We start from the raw sequence: 22,119 nt of genomic DNA on the forward strand, positions 1-22,119 counted from the left end.
TAAAATTAAAAGATTCTTTCCAAGAGATATAAAAATAACTAGTTATATGAGGTCCTAGCAGTTTAAAAATATGGAGCTAATATCTATTGACAACATAAAACGAAGTTTTTAGCATAACATTGAAGAAAACTGATTTAAGAAAAACAGTGTAACAGTGAAAGTTAGTGGATATATGGAAATGGGCAACATTTTTATTGCAGAGATTTAAAACAAACTGGCAAACAAAATCTCAGAAGGAAAGTCATACAATGGATAACTATGAAATTAAATTCTCTTTGATTTGTATGCTCTTCTCTGAGAAAAAATTCAAAAGACAAAAAATATTTCAAAGCATAGTTACAAATTCCAAAGCATCAAAATAATAAAAACGCTTTTCTATCAATATTTATTAACTACTGTGTCTAAAGTATAGAAACATGAAACAAAACTTAGGCGATGGGTCTAGAATATTTATTCTGGAATCAGTATCATTCAACAAAATATTCAGAAAATATTCAATAATTGAAACATATTAAACTCTTTTTTTTTACCAGCTTTGAGAAGCAAACATATAAAGCCATGTTAACCACACAGAACTTTCAAAACACAGTAACTTGAACTGTGTTCAACATGAGAGTCAATCTAAAATTTAAAAATATCATTGCACACTTACAGAGCATGTTATAGACTGCACGCATGTATTTTCCCCTCCTCAAATTCATATATTGAAACCCTGATCCTCAATGTGATACTACAGTGTGTCCGTAAAGTCATGGTGCACTTTTGACCATTCACAGGAAAGCAACAAAAGACAGAAATGTGAAATGTGCACCAAATAAAAGGAAAACTCTCCCAGTTTCATACCTATTCAGTGCAGTTCGATGTGGGCTCACACACAGATTTTTTAGGGCTCCTTAGGTAGCTATCCCCTATAGCCTCTACAGACGCGTCACTGACTGATGGCCTACCAGAATGGGGTTTCTCCACCAAACTACCTGTTTCCTTCAACTGCTTATCCCACCGAGTAATGTTATTCCTATGTGGTAGCGCTTCGTTATAAACGCGTCGATATTCATGTTGCACTTTGGTCACGGATTCGAATTTAGTGAGCCACAGAACACACTGAACTTTCCTCTGTACCGTCCACATCTCGACTGGCATGGCCGTGGGCTGCTCTGCTGTATACACGGTGTTACATCATCATCTGTACATGCACACATGCTGCCACATCATCCTGCAGAAACTGGGAGGGTTTTCCTTTTATTTGGTGCAGATTTCACATTTCTATCATCTTTTGTTGCTTTCCTGTGACCGGTCAAAAGTGGACCATGACTTTACGGACACACTGTATTTGGAAATAGGGCCTTTGGAAGGTGGGTTAGGTCTCCAGAGCTAGATCAGTACCCTTATAAGGAGAGAGCCTCCCTTCCACTGCAGCCCCTTTGTGACAATACAGCAAGAAGATGGCCAGCTGTCTAGAAACAAGGAAGAAGGCACCCATCAGACACGGAATCTGCCAGCACCTTAATCTTGAATTCCCTAGCTTCTAGAAATGTGAGAAATACATATATTATTGTTTAAGCCACATAGGCTAGACTAGAGTATTTTTGCTACAGCAGCTCAAACTAAGACAAAGCACATGCAATATATTAAACAATGAGGTCAAGAAAAACGTACTGTTCAATGAAAAAGAAAATAATGTGTGTTCTGTGTGAGTTTCATATTTCTGATGGTGACCATTTCTAAAATACCAACAAAAATCACTAAGAAAAAAGAGCATATTCGATTATGCACATGAATTTTCTATAAGGATAATTTTTAAAGTCTTATAGCATTACATACCTAAAAAGAATGAAAAGACTTGAGTCACTCAGTTCACATTCTAACAGAGTTAGATCTAGCTTTCTTAAAAATACAAGATACTATATACATCTGTAATTTAAGAAAGTAAACATTTTTTAACTTTCATCAGAGAAACACAAAAAAAAGGATAAATTTTTATAAGCAATTAATCAACTACTCTTTTTTTTGCATCTGGAGAAAATGAACAAAATCTTTACCATGCATATCAGATGCAAGAATAACAGCTATACAGCCCTATTACTCCAACATCTTAGGTTTTAAAAAATATGATATGACGTAGGCTTATCTCAATTTAAGTGCTAATGAACCGTGTCAAGTGAGCTAAGGGCAGATTGGTGTATTTATTAACCAAACTCAAAGACTTCCCAAATCATGTTTTTGTGGGTACCTTTCTCTTTGACAACAAAATTAAACTAAAAATACTACTCAATTTCATACCTACAATAATTGAAATGCCCACCTTAAACAAAACCCAAATTCTACATGTTATTTAAATTCCACTGGAGTTATTTGAGGCAGCATAGGATATTAAATAGAACACCAGGCTTACAAGTCAAGGAGAAGTGTGGAACCCTGACAAGTTACCTTAAGTTCTCTGAGCCTGTCATCTCGTGTAAAATGTAACCATGTCTAACTTATGGGCTTTCTGTAAAAATTAAACTAAAAATATTTTAAGAGAGAAAGAGGAAGTGGAGTTTGATTAGTAACTATTTTTAAAAGGAGGGATGACTAAAGCTACCTATCCTAAGACAGAAAGTTTGATTTATTGTTCTGGTTCTTTCTGTCCCTAGGCTGTGACTCCTGGTAAGGCTTTTAGCTTGTTTTTTTCATGGCTAAAATGGGGAAAATATGCTCTATACATCAGACTACTGTAAAGGATCAAATGAGTTAAAAACATAAAAGCATTACAAAAACAACACATGAACACTAATGTGAAAAAAAAACTTCTTTCTTGATAAAAAGGCCAACCAGGCAAAAAAAAAAGAGAGAAATAAATTATGATTTCTTATTTCTCGGCATATATAGAGTCTGACCTGTGTATAACACACTTCAAACATAATCACAGCTCATATTAATTATTGCTTGACTATCTCCTCACTAAAGTAGCCTTCCTTAAAGATGGGAACATTCCTGTGATTCTTCAATGTCTAACAGATCACGTGGCATAGAGAAGATGCTCGGGCCATGCTTGCTGAACTGCAGTGTGCTATATTTAACTTTTCTGTTATGTAAGCAATACATTCAGAAGTGAAAGGATTACCATTTTCTTTCCGTAATCTTGTTATGAACTTCTTGGGGGGTATTACTCCAACCTTTTTCTTCTGGGTGGCTATGCTATGGAACAGATCTGCTAAGCACGTAAGAAGGTTCTCCTTCTTCCTAGGTTGACTCTTGTATGCTAGAACTTTTTCCCGAAATGGACGACAAAAATAAAGTGCTTGAAGAACTGAATTGCAGTAGCAGGTATTCCCAAACTAGAATAGAAAAAAAAATTTTTTTTGGTTAAATTTAGGACAACACATTTTAAAGAGAATTTCCATGTGTACAGTTGAGAGAAGAGAAAGAGAAAGGGTATTTATGATCCCCATAAGTTAAAATGTATCTGAGAATAATTATTCTGATTGCAAATAAGCCATTTTAACATTAGACACATGCTCTAGGCATCCGTTTCAAGTTAAAATTGAAGGAAAAGATATGCAGTAAATCTAGCCTTTCCAAAAACTGATTTAAAGAATTATATAGTTTGAATGAATAGTAAGATTAGTTAAGGCTTCAGATTATTATCTTGAATAATTTTGTTCTTTCAAAATCCTCATTGTTATTAATAGTATATTAATGGGTTGTATACTATGCATTTTATATATTATACATTTAAAATATAACTCAAAAATTCTTTAAAAATACAAAAGTGAAGTATGTGTGTGTGTGTGTGTGTGCGTGTGTGTGTTTAAATCAGGTTCTTTAGGGCCATACAAAACTGAACAAAAACAAAAAAAAAAAAAAAGAAAAAACAAGATCCTCTGCAATATTAGATTAAAAAGCATCTATATGACAACCTAACAACCACTGAAATTCCAGGTTACTTATTCTTGATCTAGCAGAAAGAAATGAACTCTGAACTCCGGCCTGAGTTATATCTTGAACTATGAATCTATCTGTTATTGGCCATATAATCTGGAGTATGTCACTATACCTTACTGTATTTCAATTTCCTCCTCTTTAGGAAAAATAATCCCACCTTACAGAGAAAATGACACATAGTTTGATAAATATTTACTGTCTTCCTTATGCCTTCCCACCAATAAAACAATGGCTCCCAAAGTCAGCTGATAAAGACACCCAGAAGTCAATAAATGAGGGCTTGGGGAGTACCTTTGATAGTATAAAACAAGAATGGTAACAATTCTCAGAGTACTGCCGGGGTGGAATTACATACACAGTAACTTCAAAAGGCTGGAAAATGTAAACTGTATGTCCAAAATAATGTATGTTTGCTTATATTTAAAAACCAGGGAGGATAAATTAAAAGCTAATGAAAATAGTGATTTATAGAAGATGGAAGAGTAGAGAGAAATGAAATGAGATTCCTGTGAAGATACATTGCTATAAAAAATTTACTTTGTATCCATTTTTTAAAAACTAAATGAAAAATAGAGAAAAAGAAATCCGAAAACTGGAAAAAAAAGAAATAAATGAAACCAAATGTGTATCAAGTTGGTGGCAGAAAAGAATTACTTCAAGCAACTTTAAAACAGAATTCTTACTACACATACCACACAAAAATACAGTCTGAGAATAAAAAATAACAAAGAAATCAAACAGCATTCAGTAATCACATTGTTAGAATTAACCTATTGATATTCTTTTTTATAGTACAGATATATTGTAGGGCAAAGCAAGTAAGGAATTATGTTAATATCCTTAGAAACCAAAACTTTTACTGTGAAAGAAAAGGCACTAATACAAATCATAGAGTAGAAGCCCTATAAACTTAAATTAGAATTAGAAATATCAGCATAAACTCATGCCTGTTGTGTGTTCTCCAGGTCTGTCCATGGAAGAGGCCCAGCAGCAATAAGCTTCTCTGCATGTACTGTAGCCACTAAAAACCTTTTCCCACAAAAAGGAACTAGGACGCCATGCGGGAGGAGGGGGGGGCAGTGGGATGGAAGGTCTGGAAAATGCACAATGTACAAGATTGGCCTAGAGAATCTTTTAGTGAGAATACAGAATCCAACTTGCATCAAGAAAAATTACCACAATGAATGAAAAGTACATCAACTACATAAAAATCTATCAATAACAACATTTAAAAAAAAACCTCCATTAGTGTCCAGTGGAGGTTGTAAACTAACATATAAAAGGAAAGTAAGTTTTATCTTGCCTTTCTTATAAGAACTTTATTTCAGGAGGTGCTAAATAGTTAATCAAGGAAGTTCCTGTTTATAGAATAATTCCAGCTAATAAATTCAGAAAAAATGAATTGGTAATAATAGATTAGGCAAAAATTATCAATGGATACTAAGAACATTAGGTTAAAGGTTGCTAGGGAACTTTAAAATGGAGGGCTCAGACCTGAACCCCCAATGCAGTCTAGCATCATTAAAAATGAACCACCAAACTTTTATGCCTCATGATGTGATACACCAAGAAATACATAGCTTCTCCTATGAAGTATTCTTGTCTTACAAAACAAAATCACTACACTTTTTTTGAAGGATCTAGATGTAATTACCGATTTAGAAGAAATTCAGAAATAGAGGAACAAGTTAAACAATATTACAAAAACAGGAATGAGGGACAAGAGACCCTGTGGGGATATGACTTTTCCAAATTCATATTGTTAATCAGAGCCAAGAACTGATTTATAGAGGCAGATGGTTTAAAGGCTTTCTGGAGAAAAGCTAAAATAAGTGTATGATCATGATGCATTAATATTACTGATTATAAATATAACTATTTCAATAAAGTTTAACCTGGAGCTAAGGACACCCATTACTCGGGATTAGTCTGAAAAATATTAGTATTTGTTCCACAGGCTAATGACTCTAATGACCTACAAACTCTGACTTCTGCCAATTGAAGAAAAGATGTGATCTCTGTAATTTGGACATTTTTATTAAAGAATAAGCAACAGGGAACTCTAACAACATCCACAGAGGAGGTAGATGAAAACAAAAGACAACATCTCACAGTCTATTAGAAAATCTTATAATCAAGTTTGATCTACTCATTAAAAAAATCACAAGAAGCAAATGGGATAGGCTGAGGAATAAGCACAAGACTACATTTTGTACAGAATGCTAAAAGTCAGCCCCTTGCTCATGTTCTGAATATAAAGCAAAAGGTAACATTATAATCAATTCTTTGAGGTTTTCTAGTATGGTCTTTTACTTACCTTCATCAATACCACTAAAGAAACATTAAAGGTTAAAATATTTCTCCAAAATATGCTAACTTTGACCTTCTCCTTCAATTTCCTTGATTTTTAATAATAACTTTCATTCATATTCCTAAAACATAAAATTATATCCTTCAAGTAAATACTCATGCAAAAAAAGTGCCTGGGATGATTTCCTCTACATTCTGTTTCTGAATGCTCAATTCTGAAAAAGAAAGTCTTTAGGGTTGAAACTTACCCTGTGTTTTCTCAATTGGTTCTGACAATCAAAAGTATGATAAACCTGACCAGGCAGTGGCGCAGTGGATAAGCGTCAGACTGGGATGCGGAAGACCCAGGTTCGAGACCCCGAGGTCGCCAGCTTGAGAGTGGGCTCATCTGGTTTGAGCAAAAATTCACCAGCTTGGACCCAAGGTCGCTGGCTCAAGCAAGGGGTTACTCAGTCTGCTGAAGGCCCGCGGTCAAGGCACTATGAGAAAGCAATCAATGAACAACTAAGGTGTTGCAACGCGCAACGAAAAACTAATGATTGATGCTTCTCATCTCTCTCCGTTCCTGTCTGTCTGTCCCTGTCTATCCCTCACTCTGACTCTCTCTCTCTGTCTCTGTAAAAAAATAAAATAAATAAAAGTATGATTAGACTTAAAATCGGAGGAAACAATTTTAAAAGTTGCCACCCTCCTCAAGGCCTGATCATTGATTTTTTTCAATTGCATATTGAACACAATCACCTATCCTTGCTTTCTATGACTTTTCCCCAACATCCTAAAAGAATGCCCCTCTACAAATATTTATGATATCCTCATTGATAAGATCATTTAAGCACATATTCCTAATATATAGATTATAAATCATTTATGTATTTCATTGTGTACACTACATATGTAACAAATGTGATTAAGTGACTACTTCTTTTCACTAAAAATTATTAATATTTAAGTGAAAGCAATGTAACTAGAGTATGCTATTTTGGTAAACTGTGGTTTATAGATTTTAATACAGTGATTTGATAGTCTGGATTATTTGGATATGTGGTTTGAATGACTATCAAAGTTGTTACACGTGGAGATCCAAACAGAAAAGAGTATCTTTGATGGCATTTACTTCCTAAACTATAGTACAGTAATGCCTCGGGTTTTGTTGACTTCGGTTATCATCTGTTTCAGTTTTCCTCGATTTTTTCCACGAGAAACTTGTCTCGGATTTCAATAGTGCCCACGTGACCTCGCGGCTAATTTTGCGAAAACAAAGGGAAAACCACACGTTCTGCTCAGTGTGGCGTTGTTTCTCGTCATGAGAGCATCACTCCGTGTGTCTAGCCAAACAATTCCACTGCTTTCCAGAGTATTTTGTGCTTTTTTATTGATTGCGAGTGCTAATACTACAATTACATGTAATGATTACTGCAGACAGTAATTGGATTTACACTGATTCATATGGAAATTGCCTCGGTTTTTGTCCTTTTGGATTTCTCCAACTGTTTTCGGACATCAGCAAAAACCGAGGTATCATTGTACTAACTTTTCAATCTATCAAGTCTGTTTGCATTCATCCAGAGAATCCAGCCTGGTAAGCAAGTGCACCTAAAGCACGAGCCAAACTGTCTCTGTTCAAGTATGGCTCTACTACCTGACCTTGGGAGATTATCAAGCCTCTCTGTTCAGCTTCCCACCTCTAAAATGGGGTTTAAGATAGCACCTACCTCTTAGAATCTTGTAAAGAATTAAACAAAAAATCTTTAATTAGCACTTAGAATAGTTTCAAGCACATTATTAGTTACTTTTAAAACAACCTTTTAAAGACATTTGCCCATTATGAAGAATTAGATTAACTGAAATTAGAGCATATAATCTCTAAACTTGTATTTAAATTATACTATATTGCAACAGCAAAAACGAGTAAGAGAGGGTGATACTGTCATCTCTTTGGCACTACTGGACTTGAAACAACACAGACCCATTTCACACAGGGTTAGAGCAAGGATGCCAGTACCACCCATTTATTAAGAATTGTAAACGCTTAATCTACAGTTCATTTTTAGATAAAAATGTTATAAATTCTAATATTTTCTTCCCATACCCCTAAGATCATCTTAGAGACTACTGACTTTAACATTATGCCAACAGTATTACCTTTAAAAAATGTTTTAAAATGTTGAAATGCTCTATTGTCCCCCATGCTATAGGTTGCTGATGGTGTCTCTCTTGTTAACATCCCCGTAAAGACAGGCCCTTTCTTGGGACCGCAGTTTGTTTACGAGGCCCTGTCTGTAACACTACACCTCACACTGCCTGACCCAAAACCTTCACACTACAGCCACATGGACCTAATCCAAAAGTGTCCTTCCACATGTCGGTGGACAGCTATTACCCGTGAACACACACTCTTACTCCACTGTCTCAGGCTTCCTTCTAGGAACTGAGTTCTCTAGGCAAACTCTGTAGGCTGTCAATCACAGAGCCTTTTTACAGGTTGGGTACTTGATCCAATCTAGCCAGAGTTCTTTGTCAGGTTTGATATGACTGGTCTCTGGGATTTCTGCTAAAATAAACCTCAAGTAGCCTATAAGAGACATTTGCCTAATCAACTTCATAACCCACAAATGGAAAGTTTCATTTTTATTTCTCTCTCCTCCATAAATGGCCCCTGTTCCCTGGATCCAGAATTCCAACTAATGACTACTAGCAATTCCCACTAACTAGCCTTTCATAAGAATGTCTAGGAAAACAACCATCATTTTATAACAAAGATCTGGGGAGAAATCACATTCCATAGTAGCCTCACAAAGAGATTTATTGAGCTCAGCCTACTTGTGAATTAGGACTTATTGTATTAGAAAACAAATATAGAACTATACAACAATATGACAAGGAAAAGACTGTTAAAATATATTGAATGCACAAAAAGAAATACTATTAATTTAAATCACTCTCTACTATCAACTACTAAAGTAAGTACTCATCAGCTACAAAAAATAGGGGGAATCCTGGCCAGTTGGCTCAGTGGTAGAGCGTCGGCCTGGCATGCAGGAGTCCCAGGTTCGATTCTCGGCCAGGGCACACAGGAAAAGCAACCATCTACTTCTCCACCCCTCCCCCTCTCCTTCCTCTCAGTCTCTCTCTTCCCCTCCCGCAGTCAAGGCTCCATTGGAGCAAAGTTGGCCCAGGCACTGAGGATGGTTCCATGGCCTCTGCCTCAGGCACTAGAATGGCCCTGGTTGCAACAGAGCAACGCCCCAGATGGGTAGAGCATCGCCCCCTGGTGGGCATGCCGGGTGGATCCCGGTAGGGCGCATGCGGGAGTCTGTCTGACTGCCTCCCTGTTTCCAACTTCAGAAAAATACAAAAAAAAAAAAAAAAATAGGGGGAAAGGCAATATGGTTTATCAAAGGAAAATAATTTGTTTTCAAATAATTTAGCGGATTATATAAACAGCTGGCAGGAAAGTAGGTTATTCTACATCAAGAAAAAGCTTCCAAGGGTTTCTCTGCCCCCTCAGGATTGTTTCTGATCCTTACACCACGCCAGCATTTCTCCTGGCTTCCAGTAACATCAAGAATATTAAAACATCCACACAAGATAAAGCAATAGGAAATCCCCATTCTATGTATCATGTAGGTTAATTGTGATAAACCTCATGCCATCTCACCCTAGCAGTGTAGCTCAGTTAGATACATCAGGGTTGCAGGTTCAATTCCCAGTAAGGGCACATACAAGAATCAACCAATGAATGCATTAAAAATAAGTGGAACAGCAAATCAATGTGTCTCTCTCTCTCTCTCTCTCTCTAAAAATCAATCAATAAAAAAAAATCACATTTCAAAAATGAAAAAGAGCAAACTACCATAAAAGCTATTATTCGTAAAAATATTCCTCTAAAATAAAAATATTTGCAACTGAAAATAATGGAAAATAAATGATCATGAACAATGTTACAGTAACCACACTGTAAAATTTCTGCTAGGTTAATTCAACTGTGGTTATTTTTATTCTCTCTATTTAAAAAATAGTCTACTTTTCTAACTGCCCAAATATATGTATTGTTCCCCAAAGGCAAGTGCTACTGTGTGATTCTATTACTCATGATCATAAAATGGGCTCCAATCAGGCAAATCTAATAGGAACTCTTTTTAGTACGTATATGTTTTTTAATAAAAGCAATTAAAATAAACCTAGAAATACAGCTGAGAACAGACTGATGAAAAGAAAATATATATATATGTGCTTCATTTTAACAAAATCTAATGGTTTAAAAAAGATTAACCACAAAGTTTCTTAAAGCAGCTACATTCCAGGTTTGTTTGCAACACTAACTACTTGGCAGCTAGGTACAGAGACAGAGAATAATAATAATTAATAATAATAATAATAATAAGGCTGAAATGTTGATCTTTTCGACCCCCAAAACCCCAACCTTAATTTTTAAGAAACTCTCACAGTGTGTTAACTCTAATAATAAAAAAGGAGGAGGGGACCAAGAAAGAAACTGAAGTGATCATTTAAGAGTGGAAAAATAGGACTTACAGAAAAAGGTTAAAGGTACAGAATACAATCACCAAGTAGCCTGAAGTACAAATCACAGAAAAGTTCATCACTATTCTAGTTCTGTTGCATCTACTCTGACCACCAATTTATTTCTGAGCATAATTCAATTGTTCATCAATCTTTCCCAGCTGGAGTGCTGGCTACCTTAGAGATCTCAATTCTTCATCATAAGTCGGAATAGAGACCATAAACTATACCTCTACTCAACAAATCAATCTTCAGAGGGAATGGATAAAGACAAAGCTCCCTCTGATGGTCTTTTACTAACTTTACTCCCTTCTGCTTCTCTTGATTTCATTGAATTTCAGTTACTCAGCTTCAAGGAGAAGCACAAAAACTACCTTTTGAATTCAGATTGATCCACAGGGAGTAATAAAAATAATACCTTCTTAGAAACCCTTTCTTTACATGATCAACACTGGAATTTTAAAACTTATATTAAATTAAAAACAGGAGCACAGAAAAAGTATTATAAAACTTCAGTACTCATTTTATATAATTTTACCTAGGATGTTATTTTACTTGTTCTGAGGCTATCTGCAAAAATGTTAGCTACCAAGTGGAAAGGATGAAATACAAGATGGGGCAAAAGTAGGTTTACAGTTAGGTAAGCAAAACAGTCTATTCTTATATTATTTATTAATTATTGTATTAGTTTGATATGAACAACTGTAAACCTACTTTTACCCCACCCTGTACTTATACTAATAAAGATTAAAGGCAAAACAACTTTCAACTGACAATATGCTACTGTTCTTTTTTTTTTTTTAAATGGGTTCTTCTGGAACACTATCAATGGGTACAACTTTACCACAATTCAATACACACATATCAGTGTTGGACTCTGAACCAAATAAAGGTGATGGCCAAAGTAAAGTAGTAAGGAGACTGAAGAAACTGGGGCTCTATTATCCCCAGAATTTAAATGAGGCTTTTCATCACTAGACAACTCGAGCCTAAGCATGGATATATTAGATACTAGGAAGTAGCGGCCAGAGTTCTTATTAAACAAGGTAAATTAAATATACTCATTTAACTCTACTCCCCATGAAACCCTAATAAAATGATAGCAAAAGAACAGATTAGAGAAAACCCAGGAAGACAACCACAGACTAGAGATGGCAGTGAACTTACAAAACATAAAAGGCAGACTGAGAAAAAGTAGAAGCCCAAGTGCCTGTAAGAGACAAAGAAAAAATAAACTGATTCACACCTGAACACCTGAGGGCTGGGGGACAGGAGCTGCACCGAAAATCACAAGTCTGGTTGGTAATAAGTCCTCGAAAGGACCACTTCAACCCCTAGGCACTTGACCTTTCTTTCAACTGCAGGTTTAGGTTAGGCTCCACAGAAGATGACCAGGAGACTTAGGTTGAGAACCTTGAAGGAGAGCAGTGAGGTGCTGAAAGGAAACAGAGAATTAAATAAAGGCCCGAATTAAGCCACTCCTAGACAGATGGCTGGAGTGCTCTCATGGGGAAATACACAGCCCCGAACAAAACCCTGTACTACTGAGATTGGGGGGAGGAGGAATGGACAGGGAGCTATTCTCTTACAAGTTGCTTTGCCAGGGGGTCACTGTAAAGTGAAACCCATAATAGACAATTTTGACCATTAACACCCCAATTAGCTTTCTAGAATTTCACTTTTATATATGAATTATATTTGAGGAAAGCTCCTGATAGGAAAAACAGAATTTAAAATGGGGTTGGGATGGCCCTCGCCAGTTGGCTCAGTGGATAGAGCGTCAGTCCAGCATGTGGATGTCCGAGGTTTGATCCCCAGTAAGGACATACAAGAGAAGCGACCATCTGCTTCTCTTCCCCTCCCCCTCTCTCCCTTGTGATTTTAGATGCAATCTCCCACCCCCTCCAAATACCGCCAAGGCCCCAGGTGTTCAGGTGTGAATTAGTTTGTTTTTTCTTTGTCCCTTACAGGCACTTGGGCTTCTACTTTTTCTCAGTTTTGTAAGTTCACTGCCATCTCTAGTCTGTGATTGTCTTCCTGGCCCTTTTGAGGTTTTCCCTTCTCTCTCTCTTCCCCTCTCACAGCTAGTGGCTCAACTGGTTCAAGAGTTGGCCCCAGGTGCTGAAGATACCTTGGTTGGTCCAATCATCGGCCCCAGACGGGTTGCCGGGTGGATCCTGACTGGGGCGCATGCCGGAGTCTGTCTCTCTATCTCCCCTCCTCTCAACTGGGAAAAAGGGGTGTGGGGTGGGGTTAAAGGAAATAAACCGAGGTCTTGGAAACAATCTGGTAAGTGTAAGAAAATCTCAGTAACAACAAAAACTATGTTGTACCCTGAGAAAAACAACAGAAAATACTGACCTCATAACACAAGATAAAAAAAGACCATAATATTCTAAGAAATAAAAAATGCAATGAGATGGACAAAAATGTCAATGGAGCAGTTTAAGATGCAGAATTAAAAAGGCAGATGATCAAAAATGGGAGAAAAAATAAGAAATATAGAGAATCAGTCTAAGTGGTTCAATATGCAACTAACAGTATATCAAAAATAAAAAAGAACAGAGAAATTACATTAATAGGAAAGAAATTGTCCAAATAATGGTATCATAAATTTTCTAGAAACGAGGACAACAGACCAGCAATCTGAACAGGTGCCTAAATGCCCCATGCAATGCAGTAATAGGGAGAGGAGATCAAAAACATGAAATCTCAGATCACTGTTGACAGTAAATACAGAACATCCTAAAAGGCCCCCACAAAATTTTTTAAATGAGGAAAAAGTCATATACGGAAGAGTTCAAGAATCAGAATGGTATCAGCTCTCACAACAACATCAAAAGAAGCTTGAAAACTAAATAGAGTAGGGTCTTAAAAATTCCTAAGTGGCCCCCAGCAATGAGGATGATTCCATGGAGCCTCCATCTCAGGTGCTAAAAAACCTTAGTTGTGAACACAGGCCCAGATGAGCAGAGCATCAGCCCCAGACAGGGTTGCCAGGTGGAGCCCGGTCAGGGTGCACGTGAGAGTCTATCTCCCCTTCTCTCAATTGGAAAAAGAAAATTCCTATGGAAGGTTATAACCTAAAATCTATATGTAGTTATTACAATAACCAAAACATTTTTAAATTCACTAGATTACAAAGCTTATCTCCCATGAACACTTCCTAAAGAAGCTACTATAGACTGTGTTCCACAAAACCAGGGAGAAAACCAGGAAAGAACACAGAATCTAGAAAAAGTGAGACATACAGGAAGAAATGTCCAGGAGGTGGAAAAGGAATGGTGGGCAAAGGCTGCAGAGCAGGACACAGGGCCCCAGAGGATATCTCTGGGGAAAGGAAAGTTTGCCTAATGGGCGTGACTCAGTGGAAACTGATACTGAGAAATTCTTTTTGGTTTTTTTAGCTCTGATAAAGACTTTGGGAAGAATAAATGGAAATTAAGGAAATGGAAAAATAAAGCAATGGTTAAAACCATGTTGGGAGAACTGGGGAAAGTGAAGTTGGCAGGGGATGGAGGGAGATGTTTCAAAGAGCTAAATTTCCTGCGAGGACAAGATGGAGATGGAGTACGCGATGTACCTACTTCCACCTCCCAGAACCAAAGTGGATTACAACTTAATTTTAAGAACCATCATCTGGAAAAACCAACTTTGGACTAAACTAAGAAGACTCTTCAACCAAGGAACACTGAAGAAGCCACACTGAGACTGGTAGGAAAAGCAGAAACGTGGAGAGGGCTGCCCAACTCCCTGGAGCGAACGGCAGCCTGGAGAGACTCGCGTGGTGGGAAGTGAGTTTAGCAGAGAGGGGAGGGTCCTGAGTCCCAGGAACAAAAGCCCCAGCCTGCAGCCCCAGAGCCTAGAAGAGGCATATGGACAGTATTTAACTGGAAACAAGTCAGCATATTGTTTGTGAGAAAGAGACTGATTTCTCAGACCCAGGTTTCTTCTTAAAGGGACCGAGCAGAACACCTCTCTCACAATCACTCACCCGGGGTTCCGGGGGACGGGGAGAGAGGACAGGACCGGAGTAGCAAGAAGAGAGTGTAATCTAGGAGGCACAGAGAGAAACACTTTGAGAGACAGCCACCCTAACCCCTGGGCTGAGTCATTCCCCAAATCTGAAGTGAACATTTACCCTGGAACCAGCAATACCAGCAAAGAGAAGCAGGCCACCAGCCAAACAAGCTCTCCCGTGGTACTAGGAGCAGAGTCGCTTAGAAGGAGGGAGATTTCGGGACTACAGTAGTGAGTCTTAGGGTCTGAACTGCAGCGCTCCCACTCACACAGCTGAGGACTTGCCTGAGGGCGGAGGCGGCGGGATACGGAAGCATGGTTCACTTGGCAAGGATGGAAGCTGGCTGGCCACAACTGAGGCCGAGGTATGAGCTCAGTTTTGCCCGGCTGGGCTGGAGGGGACGCGCAAAAGTGGTCAAGCCCAGTTGAATGCCGACTGCAATCCAGCCTGCTGGGAGAAGGGACGGATCCGCCCTTGAGCAAGAGTGCAGGAGTGCAGCCTCACTGGGCCGACAGAACCGAGGTTTCTGGCTTGACGCAGGAGTATGCTACCCCGACGGGTGGAGCAAAAGCCCAGAACAGGCGGAGTCCCACGACTGGGCATGGAAACGAAGCCCCACTGGGACTGTGGAGCCAAGGCTTGCAGCCATCCAATGAGCGAGCAGGCTCCTCCTACAGGGGTGGGGCAAACGCCTGGAATCAGGCATAAACCCGCAGCAGAGCAAAGGTGCTCACCACTGCCATCAGGGCTCACTACTGGAGCACGGTGCAGCATAACCCCACCAACCAGGACGGGTAGAAGGCCAAGACCACCAAGGCTTGTACACCCAAGCATGTGATCACAGCCCCTTCCGTGAAGGAGAGGTGGAAACCACAGCAACAGCCCAGGTGGGCTAGCACTGGCAACGCCCATGCCCAAACGTCCTAGGCAGTAACAGCAGAGGGAGTGGTGGCCTGGAGGCAAACCACACCTAGGGAACACAGAGGCCACACTCAGTGGAACCCAGTGGTCAAAACCTTCTTATACACAGAAAAAATTAGAAGGCAGAGAAATGCAAAACAAATGAGTCAAGAGAAATCTCCAGAAAAGGACCTGAATGAGTCAGATATAACCAAATTACCAGTGCAGAGTTTAAAATAACAATTGTTAGGAGGCTCAAAGATATTAGAACAACAATAGATGGTCATTATGAACACCTAAGTAAAGAGATAGCAAATATAAAAAAGGACACTAAAATAATAAAACAGAATCAGTCAGAAATGACAAATACAAGATCAGAAATGAAGAACACAATGGAAGGAATTAAAAGCAGGATGAATGAAGCTGAGAATTGAATCAGCGAGTTAGAGGACAAGATAAAATGAAGGCATGAAAGAAGAGCAGAAAAAAGAAAAGAGGCTCAAAAAGTCTGAGGAAACTCTAAGAGAGCTCTGTGATAACATGAAGAGAAATAACAACCGCATCATAGGGGTTCCTGAAGAAGAAGAGAAAGAAGAAGGGATAGAGACTTTGTTCAAACATATCATAGCTGAAAACTTCCCTCAATGAAGGCAGGAAAACATCTCACAAGTTCAAGAACAGAGAACTCCATTAAAGAGAAACCCAAGGAACTCTACAGTCAGACATATCATAATTAAAATACCAAAGCTAAGTGATAAAGAGAAAATATTAAAAGCTGCTACAGAAAAAAAGCCTATCACCTATAAAGGAGATCCCATAAGGATGACTTCTGACTTCGCAACAGAAACACTTGAGGCCAGAAGGGAATGGCAAGAAATATTCAAAGTAATGCAGAACAAGAGCCTACAACCAAGACTACTTTATCCAGCAAGGCTATCGTTTAAAATTGAAGAAGAAATAAAAAGCTTTCCAGACAATAAAAAAACTCAAGAAGGAATTCACTACAACCAAACCAAGGCTGCAGGAAATGTTAAGGGGCCTGTTATAAACAGATCAAAGGGAAAAAGAATATAGCAATAGAGGAATACAGTTTTAAATAAAATGGCAATAAACAACTACATATCAATAATAACCTTAAATATAAATGGATTAAAAATGATCCAATCAAAAGACATAGGGTAGCTGCATGGATAAAAACAGGACTCATACATATGCTGTCTTCAAGAGACACACCTTAAAACAAAAGATGCACATAGACTGAAGATAAAAGGATGGAAAAAATATTTCACGCAAATAAAAATGAAAAAAAAGCTGGGGTAGCAATACTTATATCAGACAAAATGGACTTTAAAACAAAGGCTATATTAAATGATAAAGAAGGTCACTACATAATGATAAAGGGAGCAATCCAACAGGAAGATATAACCGTTATAAATATCTATGCACCTAATATAGGAGCACCTAAATATATAAGGCAGACTTTGATGGATTTAAAGGGCGACATCAACTGCAATACTATAATAGTAGGGGATTTCAATACCCCACTAATATCCCTAGATAGATCCTCAAGAAAGAAAATTAACAAAGAAACAGCAGACTTAATGGACACACTAGATCAGGGGTCTCAAACTCAACTCAGCATGTGGGCCGCAGAGCAAGATTACAGCCGTTCGGCGGGCCGCACTAGGTCTACAAAAGGCAACTGTTACGCAACACTTTTCAGTGTCACAAAACGACCAGAAACTGTAATTCGTGGATTAGTCTGTGGGCCGCACAAAATTGTTCGGCGGGCCGCATGCGGCCCACGGGCCGCGAGTTTGAGACCTCCGCACTAGATCAACTTGATTTAACAGATATCTTCAGAACCTTTCACCCTAAAGCAGCAGACTATACATTCTTTTCAAGTGCCCACGGTACATTCTCTAGGATAGACCACATGTTAGGGCACAAAAGCGGTCTCAACAAATTTAAGAAGATTGAAATCATATCGAGCACTTCTCTGATCACAATGGCATGAAACTAGAAATCAACCACAACACAAAAACTAAAAATACTCAAACACTTGGAAACTAAATAGCATGTTATTAAATAATGAATGGGTTAACAATGAGATCAAAGAAGAAATAAAAAAATTCCAAAAAAAAAACGATAATGAGCATAATTCAACTCAAAATTTATGGGACACAGCGAAAGCAGTCCTGATAGGAAAGTTCACAGCATTACAGGCATACCTTAAGAAGCTAGAAAAAGCTCAAATAAACAACTTGACCCTGTATCTAAAAGAACTAGAAAAAGAACAGCAAGTATAGCCCAGAGGTAGTAGAAGGAAGGAAATAATAAAGATCAGAGTGGAAATAAATGACATAGCGGCTAAAGCAACAATACAGAGGATCAATGAAACCAGGAGCTAGTTCTTTGAAAAGGTAAACAAGACCAATGAACCTTTAACCAGATTCACCAAGAAAAAAAAAGAGAGACGACTCAAATAAATATAATTAGAAATGAGAGTGGAGAAATAACAACTGACACAACAGAAATACAAAGGATTGTAAGAAAATACTATGAAGAACTGTATGCCAAAAAACTAGACAACCTAGATGAAATGGATGAATTCCTTGAAACATATAATCTTCCAAAAATTAATCTGGAAGAATCAGAAAACCTAAACAGACCGATTATAACAAATGAGATCGAAACAGTTATCAAAAAACTACCAAAAAAGAAAAGTCCTGGGCCTGATGGCTTCACAAGTGAATTCTACCAAATATTCAAAGAAGAACTAACTCCTATCCTTCTCAAGCTATTTCAAAAAATTCAAGAGGAAGGAAGACTTCCAAGCTCCTTTTATGAGACGAGCATAATTCTGATTCCAAAACCAGGCAAAGACAACACAAAGAAAGAAAATTATAGGCCAATATTCCTGATGAATTTAGATGCTAAAATCCTCAACAAAATATTAGCAAACCAGATCCAGCAATATATGAAAAAAATCATACACCATGATCAAGTGGGATTTATTCTGGGGAGGCAAGGCTGGTACAATATTCACAAATCAATCAATGTGATTCACCACATAAACAAAAGGAAGGAGAAAAACCACATAATAATTTCAATAGATGCAGAAAAAGCATTTGATAAAATCCAGCACCCACTCATGATCAAAACTCTCAGCAAAGTGGGAATACAGGGAACATACCTCAACATGATAAAGGCCATCTATGACAAAACCACAGCCAACATCATACTCAATGGGCAAAAATTAAAAGCAATCCCCTAAAGATCAGGAACAAGGCAGGGCTGCCCCCTTTCACCATTCTTATTCAACATAGCTCTGGAAGTCCTAGCCACAGCAATCAGACAAGAAAAATAAATAAAAGGCATCCAAATTGGTAAAGAAGAAGTAAAACTATCATTATTTGCAGATGATATAATATTTTATATAAAAAGCCCTAAAGTCTCAGTCAAAAAACTACTGGACCTGATAAATGTAGGTCCAGTATCCAGCAAGGTGGCAGGATACAAAATTAATACTCAGAAATCAGAGGCATTTTTATACACTAACAATGAACTGTGAGAAAGAGAAATTAAGGAAGCAATCCCCTTTACCATTGCAACCAAAAAAAATAAAGTACCTAGAAATAAATTTAACCAGGGAGATTAAAGACTTGTACTCGGAAAATTATAAAACATTGATAAGGAAATCAAGGAAGATACAAACAAGTGAAAGCATATACCATGTTCATGGTTAGGAAGAATAAACATCATTAAAATGTCTATATTACCCAAAGCAATTTATAAATTCAATGCAATACCAATTAAAATACCAATGACATACTTCAATGATATAGAACACATAATCCAAAAATTTATATGGAACCAAAAGAGAACACAAATAGCCTCGGCAATCTTGAAAAGGAAGAATAAAATGGGAGGTATCAACACTACAGATATCAAGTTATACTATAAGGCCACTGTACTCAAAACAGCCTGGTAATGGCATGAGAACAGGCATATAGATCAATGAAACAACAGAGAACCCAGATATAAACCCACACCTTTATGGACAACTGATATTTGACAAAGAAAGTAAGAACATACAATGGAGTAAAGACAGCCTCTTCAACAAATGGTGTTAGGAAAATTGGACAGCTACCTGCAAAAAAATGAATCTAGACTACCAACTTACACCATTCACAAAAATAAACTCAAAATGTTTAAAAGACTTAAATGTAAACTGTAAAACCATAAGCATCTTAGAAGAAAACATAGGCAGTAAGCTCTCTGACATCTCTCGCAGCAATATATTTGCCAATTTATCTCCACGGGCAAGTGAAATAAAAGACAAGATAAAGAAATGGGACTATATTAAACTAAAAAGCTTTTGCATAGCTAAAGACAATAAGAACAGAAAAAAAAGACAAACTACACAATGGGAGAACATATTCGACAATACGTCTGATAAGGGGTTAATAACCAAAATTTATAAAGAACTTGAGGACATACAGATGGCCAATAGGCATATGAAACAATGCTCAATATCACTAGTCATTAGAGAAATGCAAATTAAAACCACAATGAGAGATCACCTCACACCAGTCAGAATGGCACTCATCAACCAAACAACACAGAATAAGTGCTGGTGAGGATGTGGAGAAAAGGGAACCCTCCTGCACTGCTGGTGGGAATGCAGACTGGTGCAGCCACTGTGGAAAACGGTATGGAGATTCCTCAAAAAATTAAAAATCGAACTGCCTTTTGACTCAGCTATCCCACTGTTAGGAATATACCCCCAAGAACACCATAGCACTGTTTGAAAAGAAAAAATGCACCGCCATATTTATGGCAGCATTGTTCACAATAGCGAAGATCTGGAAACAGCCCAAGTGTCCATCAGTGGACGGGTGAATTAAAAAGCTTTGGTACATATATACTATGGAATACTACTCAACCATAAGAAATGATGACATCGGATCATTTACAACAACATGGATGGACCTTGATACCATTATACTGAGCAAAATAAGTAAATCAGAAAAACCTAAGAACTATATAATCCCATACATAGATGGGACATAAAAATGAGACTCAGAGACACAGAGACATGGACAAGAAAGTGGTAGTTATGGGGGGGGGGGGTGTTGGGGGAGGGGAGGGCACAAAGAAAACCAGTTAGAAGGTGATGGAAGACAACTGGACTTTGGTTGATGGGAATGCAGCATAATCAAATGTCAAAATAACCTGGAGATGTTTTCTCTGTACATATACCTGATTTATCAATGTCACCCCATTAAAATTAATAAAATAAAATAAAATAGCTAAATTTCTTCACTATCATAACAGGAAGTCAATATTTTTTTTTAAATAGCAGGATTTTTAAAATTAAAATATAAGTACTTTATTTAAAATCCAAGGGTGAATTCCAGGTACCAAAACAGCCAGAGAAGAAATAAGCAGTCTCTACTTGGGAGGGCAGGATGGTGGAGGCTGCTGGTTCTGTTATATGCTTTATACTTACAGAGATGATTCCCAAAGCAGGGGAAGCATATGTGTCACTTTAACAGCTTTCCCCAAATCACATGAGAAATCTTTCACACATCTTGTTCAGTTTAACTTATTTTATTACCTGTATTATCATATATATTAAACACTCACCATAGATCCACCTAACAGTATAGTATAATAGTATAAATCACAACAATTATTTAACTCTGATGTTGCAGAGTTAAAAATTCCAAAGAAGGTTCTTCCAAAGTTTTAACTATGTATAATTACTGGAATTACCCACAAGACCTGGGATGTATTTTTTTCCTATATTTTGTAATTTTGTATCTATACTAGAACAATGCTAGAAGTAAATTGACAAAGACCCTATCAACACATGGAGGCATTTATAAACTATTTAGATTACTTATATGTGTACATATAAATAATTCTCAAAGACTCAAGAGATCATCTGTCTGGTCTAAGCCATATAAAATTTTGGTTATGAGAAATTCTGACACAGAATAGGAAGAAATTAGGCTTATAAGTAGAAACTGTTCTATCCTTAGACTCTTAAGTCATCAGACAACTTTGTTCCCTTCCATTAGATAATTTCAAAATTCCAGATGAAGTTTCTTTGCATCAAGTTTACTGACACACATAAACAAGTTTTCATCATCATTTTTAAAACTACTTCCAACCATACTTTTGAAGGCTAAGCATCAGTGAATACTTACATTGACTAATCCAAAGTAGTGTTCATTGACTGGAAACTGTTCTGGACCAATCTCTTTCTCTAATGCCGAGGCATTGGCGCCCTATAAAAAAAGAAAAATCTTAACATTTAGAATACTTTAATAACATTATCACAATTACCCAGGCATTATGCAGACATCTTTTAAAAAACTATGTTCCTTATAACTACCTAACACTGTTGAAATAAAAAAGAATAGTGAAGAATA

General features: G+C 37.4%; 1 protein-coding gene across 4 annotated transcripts in view; it reads right to left on the bottom strand.

Moving 5' to 3' along the window:
* The window catches only part of USP12 (ubiquitin specific peptidase 12), a 113,203-nt gene that overhangs the window by 27,352 nt on the left and 63,732 nt on the right, over nucleotides 1–22,119 (bottom strand). For 2 of the 4 annotated variants that reach the window (XM_066369240.1, XM_066369239.1), the window contains exons 2-3: nucleotides 21,895–21,975; nucleotides 3,104–3,317 (exon numbers count right to left, since the gene is read on the bottom strand). In XM_066369240.1, coding sequence (XP_066225337.1) covers nucleotides 3,104–3,317; nucleotides 21,895–21,975 — 295 coding nt within the window. The remainder of the gene's footprint in view (nucleotides 1–3,103; nucleotides 3,318–21,894; nucleotides 21,976–22,119) is intronic. The other 2 variants (XM_066369241.1, XM_066369242.1) reach the window with 1 other exon arrangement.

The sequence above is a fragment of the Saccopteryx leptura genome, chromosome 2 (assembly GCF_036850995.1).
Source record: "Saccopteryx leptura isolate mSacLep1 chromosome 2, mSacLep1_pri_phased_curated, whole genome shotgun sequence".
Classification (NCBI taxonomy): domain Eukaryota; kingdom Metazoa; phylum Chordata; class Mammalia; order Chiroptera; family Emballonuridae; genus Saccopteryx; species Saccopteryx leptura.